Source organism: Anneissia japonica, unplaced genomic scaffold (assembly GCF_011630105.1).
Source record: "Anneissia japonica isolate Jap-2015-1 unplaced genomic scaffold, ASM1163010v1 scaffold4988_len2956909_cov206, whole genome shotgun sequence".
NCBI lineage: Eukaryota > Metazoa > Echinodermata > Crinoidea > Comatulida > Comatulidae > Anneissia > Anneissia japonica.
The window spans coordinates 2,147,866-2,155,510 of NW_022696345.1; the positions used below are offsets into that span (position 1 = coordinate 2,147,866).

The following is a 7,645-nucleotide window of genomic DNA, read 5'->3' on the forward strand; positions in this document are numbered from 1 at the left end:
AAAAAATGATTTTTTTAACTGCACATAACAAGTAGACAATTGGCATATTCGATTGGGACTTATTCGGTTGAGTATGTTAGCCACGTTTAGTACAAACTCAACAAAGTAATTCAAACATTCAGTAAAAACGCAACGGAAAAGTTATTCAACAACTGAATATGAAAATTACTTAACAGATTTTCCGTTGAGCACAAAAGTTCCCATTCGAATACGACAATTTTTACCTGTTGATATCATGCAGTACATTGACCTTTGAAACAGGTTTTGTTCTTCAAGTTTTATCAATCATCGCCCTAAAGAGATCACCATTTAAAATAGTGGTAAGTTTTAGCGAATGTTGCTATCTTACTTCTAAAATAGTTACCCAGTACCACCGCAAATGAACTGTAAAGAACCACTTCGTATAATTCAAGCCAGTAGGAATCAATGCCAAGTCTCTCCAATATTTTCTAAATTTGCTTATTTATTCAAAATGGATGTTGCTTTCTTCAATACACCAATCTCAAAAACTATACATATTAATTTTTACATATCCAATATGCTTACCATTTACCCAATTATATTAAAGTTGTGCCTGCTAGCTTAGACAAATCAGAGTTCCAAAAGATGTGTCATGTACAGTAGGATAAACCAATTAGATTTTACCAAGCAGTGTTATGCAGCTTCAACCAATCAGATTTTACAAATTGTGTAGCCTTAACCAATCAAATATATATTTAAACTGTGTCTTTAACCAATCATACGTTCGTAAGCTCAGCAATAATTCTTTAAAGCAACCAGATTTTGTTGTTGAACTTCATCTCTGCATAAAGGACACTCAGGCTAAAAATAAAAGATAAACAGCTGATTGAAATTTAATCGCACCTTATTCCTAAAAGTAATACTTTTCACCGTCCTTCAAAATCTAATGCAAAGCACAAGCAAAATGATTAAGTTAAAGGCTGCATTTGCTCCCAACTACGAAATTAAGCATCATATCTAAAGATTACAGCGCCCTCTATAAATCACAAATGAGAGCTAAACCAACAGTCAGCATCAAATACAACAGCCAATATTATGACCTTAATCAGGTTTTGTTCAAAGATTTCATGACATTCAAGATTTTTTCCTTGCCACTGTCTGAAATATATTTTTCTCATAATTAAATGGATTCCATTTTCTAAGAATAATTAAAGCAATATTTACAATATAATATGTTTCCATAATGAAAAATTACAATAAATTTGAAAGATTTTCAATTCACCTTAGTTGAACACCACTCCATAATACACTTCCAGCAGAATAGGTGGCCACAAGGCGTTGCTGTAGAATGTTGGCGCTCTTCCAGACAAAGTGAGCAGCGAGACGTTTTACTGATAGCATCACTGCTACTTTCACTAACAAAAATAAATAAAAATAAAAATTATTTAGTAAACAAGTATAAAAATTATATATAGTTATAAAATAAAAACCATATTCTGTAAGATGCATATACTGTACTGTCAGTACATCTATTTTGTAAATAACAGCGTTGTATTCCCAATGCAAGAGTGTAAACACATCACATCTTATTCAACTGTGACAATTAAAATTCATAGAAATGTACAAGTGTGTATTTAATAGGGGACTTTACACATAGATAGATGCATTTCATATATGTACACTCACTGGAAGGATAAACAATTAATTATAATATACAGAAAAACTATCACTCAGGCGCTGCTTCTTATTTAATTGCTGTTGTCAATTTCACCTTTTATGGGTATTTGCCTTGTGTTTGAACCATGGGCGCAGATCATAGGGGACGGGAACATGTCCCCCCACATATTTTTAAGGGGATGTTGGTCCCCCCACCACATTTCGACCACAATGTAAATGCACAGGTAAAGATGATGCTTGAAATTTGTTGAAATGAACTGCATAAATGACCCAGGTTTTTACGAAAAAGCACTGTGCAGCCTGAGTACAGTGCTGTACATCTAATGGTATAATTATAGCAGATACCTGTATCACTTACGTCTCAATTACCTTTGATACACAACTCGAGTGCATGTGCTTTGGATATAATTTGAGGAGTATGAGAAAAAGTACAAGATTTCGGCAAACAACGTCGGTAAAGTAAATACATCAAAAACACTTAAGTTATATTTTCTATGGTACAATACAGATTAATTAGATCTTTAAGATAGCCGAAAACCACTGATAAAAGATCATGGTGATGTTATGATGATGAATTTCACTATATAAGAGTGTCATTTCCAGCCATCTAGGTACTATTTCATCAAATTTTTGCACCTCAGCCCCAACAATACTGGGGCTGAGGTGGGTGTGGTCTCAAGAAATGTCCCCTTACCTTTCAAAACAGATCTGCGCCCTTGGATGGAAATTTGAATAGTGATTGTCATACCTTATAGTGTGTTTATTGGTCTCTGCATCATCTGAAGGGGTTGGCTGCCTCCAAATGCTTGTGCCATGCATTAAAATGCTAAGCATCAGCTGGCCGAGGGCTAGGTATCCCAAGAATACAAAGCTTGGCTTTAGTGATTCGGACCCAAGACCTGGACGGATCAGAACCTTACAAAAGAAAAATCAAATAACCATTATAGTCATGAAGTATATAGTGTTTGAATCAACCACGTACTCAATTACACTCCTGAGTGGGTGTAGGTAAAGTTTTTTGCAGAAAATGACACAAGCAAATTTACAGTGAAGGTTCAACCTCTGACGGCAAGGTTAGATTTACTGTAGAATCTCAATCACATTCCCACCATATAGTAAGCGTCTCTTAATTCGAAAAATATGCACAATTAAAAAAAGATTTTAAAACGAAAAATGAGACTTTGAACCTTGATGGATATTTTTCTGTGTACGATACACAAAGGATAGCTCTCAAAAGTCAGATGACTTTTATATCCATTTAGGGTCTTTCTGGTGGTGAATGTAGTGTTTGACCTCTACTTATTCATGTGCACGTTTTTTAACATGCAGATTATTTGGCAATATTGCACACAGAACCAAAGTTCTCATCCGAAAGACAGTGGACTATTGAAACATGCATTTCAAACAGGAGAGCAGCGAGAATTGCACCAGGGACAAAACAGATTTCTACAAATCAATGCACACAGTGGCTACCACCAGATTAGCCAACTAAAGCCTCAATCGCACTGGATTAAATTATGGGAATATGTAACCGTCATCACGGCAAATATTTCTAGGGTAAATGTTACCGTCAATCGCACTTGGACTTTTCAACTCGGTTAGTTTTCTCGAGTAGTGTAAAATTAACTATTGATGGCGGTACATTTGACCCGTAACATGACCCGTACTGACATGACCTACATACAGCCTTCTGATCCCTTGATCTGTTTCGTGCCCTGATTTGCACTTACTTTCTAGCTAGTTCTTTAACCGAAATGAACAATGAGGCTCGGGATTCGGTTAATTTAACCGTCCTGTGGCTGTTCGCATTGGATTTTCCAGGCCGGTCAAAGTACAGTAGCTCGGTAGGAATTCCTGAGTAAATTTCACTCCCGAAAACTAACCGGCGGCGACAGTCAAGTTAACCAAGTGGGACTATCTGCAATGGATTTTTTCGGTCAAACTTACTGACAAGACGGTTACTTTTACTGAAATAAATCCAGTGCGATTGAGGCTTAAGAAAGTTACTCTCTTGATATTATGTATGAGTGTTTCTTAATCCAATGACGCATTAACATTCAAAGAGACTTTAGTATCATTCATAAGTATGAATAAAAACATGTAAAGGGGATGCCTACTTACATACTTAATACCTGTAAACCTTTTCGCTATGTGGTAAAATGTCCCTTGTAGATAAAACAATGCTAAATGTGCCCTAAGAATGTATTTTATGAGGTAGCGAAGTACAGGTAAATATTGTTCCAACACTTTTCGGGTTGTAGCTGATAAATAAGATGATGCCCATTCAGACTGGATTCTTCTTTCCAGCAATGCCAACACTTTGTCAGTAACATACGGACCCAGTGCGTGCAAAAGCACTAACACAACTCTTTGCTATTGAGGATTGGGGAAAAAAATGATGAACTACTTTAATATATGATCACTTGAATCACATTATGAGTCAAAAATTGCTTAAAAATTAATTTAAAATGTTGCCAATTACAATTTTAATTATACTTGATAGTCACATTTTCAAGGTTTAATTGATACAGAGAATTATAATAATTGTTTTTATTACTTTAATATTATTATCATTAAATTCAAACCCATATTTGCTTTTTCTTCTATCATCGATTTAAAACCAAATATGAACATTTACTTTAAATACATACAGTACCCGATAACTAGAAAAAATATAAATAATAGAAATCACGAATGGAAATTTGAATCACATTATGAGTCAAAAATCACTTAAAAATTAATTTTAAATGTTGCCAATTACAATGTTAATTATATTTGATACTGTAGTCATATTTTCAGGTTTAATTGATACAGATAATTAAAATTATTGCTTTTATTATTTTTAAATCATTATTATTAAATCCAAACCATATTTGCTTTTTCTTTTATCATCGTCCATTTAAAAACAAATACAAACATTTACTTAAACTACATACAGTACCTGATAACTAGAAAAAATATAAATCATAGAAATCACGAATGGAATGTATGTTGATGTTTGGAAGGTCATTGTTAATGGAGGAAACTTATGGCTTGCAGAAAGAATGATTTATAGAAATCTTGTGAATGTCAAAATACAGATTTATTATTTTTTTTTAAATTATGAATATTATTATTCTATGTCAGATCTACTTTCTTTCTCATACCAGTACAGTAAGCACTCCCTCAATCACCTATCCTTGGAAATGTTTATCCTTTTTCATAATAATAATAATAATAATAATAATAATAATAATAATAATACATTGTTTATTTCTGATTATTTAAACACAATAAAATAAACGACCAATATAAATGTTAATAAATAAGCTCTAATATTTTATACACATAACACTTTTTTGAGAACTCATGGGAAAGCAAAATGTGGCAAATACAAGCCAAACCAGTCACTCATCGCAAATCCTGTTTCAGGGTGAAAAATTTTGAAATCTATTTTATTGCACTAAATTAAACTCTATATATCTGTATATCATGCTATGCATTTATTTTCCTAATTTTCAATGTTAAAACAACATTTTTACCTCCGCCAACGATGTTGGCAGGAGGTTATGTTTTTGCCTGTTTTTTTATTTAGTTATTTATTTGCCTGTGGGCATATTCGCTGTGAACAGCCTGCAGCCCATAGCTTTTATCAGAAATTCATCAAAATTGGCCACAATGTTCCTTTACCTAAGATCTAGAACTGATTAAATTTTGAAGGGTCAGGGTCAAAGGTCAAAGTCACCATCAACAAAAAACTATTTTTTTATATGTTTGTCTACAGCCCATAGTTTTAATCACAAACTTGACAAACTTGGTCACAATGTTCTATGACCAAAGATTGTAAAGTATTTGAATGTTCACGAGTAAGGGTTAAAGGTCAAGGTCACAATCAACAAAAAAATGTTTTTTGGAACATTTTCTATCAGAAATTTGTCAAACTTGGCCACAATGTTCGTTCACCAAAGATCTGGAAGTAACTAAATTTTGAGGGCCAGGATCAAAGGTCAAGGACACAATGATAAAAAAACTTGTATAACTTTTGGCCGTACAGACTTGTGTGTGTGTGTGTGTGTGTGTGTGTGTGCCGGTAAACTGTAAACAAACACATGACCGTTAATTTCAAAGTGATGTGTGAAAATAGTTTGGTGTAATGGTTAGATGAGTGTTTTCCACACTACCAGCCCCAGGTTCAAATACTAAGGAGGTTTTTTTTTCATTATTTTTTGAATGGGGACAAAATGCGGGGAAAATTTATATTGAGGAGAATTTTGATGTGGGCGGAGGTATGCACTCTCCGGGTGCCCTCTAGTTTTACAATATATTGGTAATGATTTCTGCCTGAGAAATACCCGAAATCATAAACTTTAAAGGCTTACATCTCAAATACTATTTAAACAGCTGTATGTTTAAACTCCTGTAACTTCATAACCAACTGTCGGATTTAAATTATTCTTTACCATTGCATAGCTCTTATTTTACTGTTTAACCTTGTATTAATAACTAAAAATTGATTTTTGCAACGAGTGACTGGTTTGTCTTGTCTTTGCCACAAATTAAGAATATCTGGATATAATTTTATGATGTGCAGTACCATATACTATTGTTATTAACTTTCTTCTAATCTGCATAGATACTTTTGTTGTACAGAATTTAGATAATTACATTTATGGATGGCACCTTACGAGCTGTGCTCTTGACTTGGACGATATTCACATATTCTTCACCTAAGGTCTGCAACCCTAAGCAAACAAGATAAATGAATGTTATTCAATCTTGCTGCACTTGAAGCAAAGCGGAATAATTACAGATATTGCTGCAACTGAAATGCTTTCCTATTAATCAAACAGGTGAAGAAAAAATATAAATAGGACGATTCCAGATGGAATTGAGACTATGACTTTCACCTTACAGAATGACTTTGTACAGATAAGAAATATATCCTATATATGATTTAAATTTCACTTTTTAATAACAAAATGATAGAGTAAAGGCACACAATACATCAACGGTTCAACGGACTGACGTGGTATTAAATGGTCTCATTTAGACAAAAAATGTGTTGTACAGTGACATTTAGAATTCAGGGTTCATTGCCTAAATTTTTTTTATTTTTATACTGTAGGCATTTTTCAACTCCCAGTAACAATGAATTTGAGTTAATTTTACTGATGAGGGAAATCAAATTACTTTGAACATAGTGCTATATACATGATAGGAAAGCTGTCCAGCAAGCTACAGTCCACTGCCATGTACCTCTGTGTATTAAATTTATTAAAATACAAATAACTATATGCACAACAATTATTTAGCTTTTATAAGGTCGGTAAATAATATCTACAGTATAATGATAGATAATTTTATAATAATTTATGAAGTTTTAAAAGTAGTGATGTATTACCTGATAAAGTTGTGATGCTGAAATAGGCCAAGTTAGCTACAATATCAAGTTCTTTCCTCCATGATATCCAGGACCTTGCTCCTGAAAGACAACAATTTATCACGTTCACAAAGATTCAGAATTTCTCCTTTCAAATAAATTGATGAATGTATTAATTGGACTCATGTCTTCCACTCTCAATTTATATTATTGCTTTTTATGCTTTCAATTTCGATCATCCTATTTCTAATATTTACAAGCATACAGTTCTAAAAAAATAGTTTCACACACTTATTCAATTACCAACATATTGACATTCACAAAAATTGTTTGCAATTAAAGATGATTACACTTTTAACCAAAACTCAATTTGTAAGGAATTTAAATAAAATTTTTGAAATTAGAACCAAATGTTTTTTTCTAATTTAGACATTCAACATTTGATGACTTGATCTGAGCATGCTGAGTATTGCTAAAAGTTACTCTTAGTCTTACCACTTTATAGCCAAAAAAAATTAATTTTATAGATTCAAGATTCATTTTATTGAATTTTCCATAAAAAATACAAATGTATATAAAAATGGAAATGTTTTGTTCGAATACACACATACCTTGAAAGAATGAAATTTTCTGTTACTGGTATTGCAA

At 32.8% G+C, this 7,645-nt stretch overlaps 1 protein-coding gene across 1 annotated transcript; it reads right to left on the reverse strand.

The window, feature by feature from the left end:
- Positions 1-443: 443 nt before the first annotated feature.
- Positions 444-7,099, reverse strand: LOC117101857 (peroxisome biogenesis factor 10-like; the record flags this gene model as incomplete). The annotated part of the gene is given in 6 exon segments (XM_033241972.1): positions 444-822; positions 1,244-1,376; positions 2,387-2,553; positions 3,760-4,011; positions 6,283-6,359; positions 7,019-7,099. Coding segments are annotated over 6 exon segments (779 nt in total), but the record flags the coding sequence as incomplete, so codon positions are not given.
- Positions 7,100-7,645: the final 546 nt, after the last annotated feature.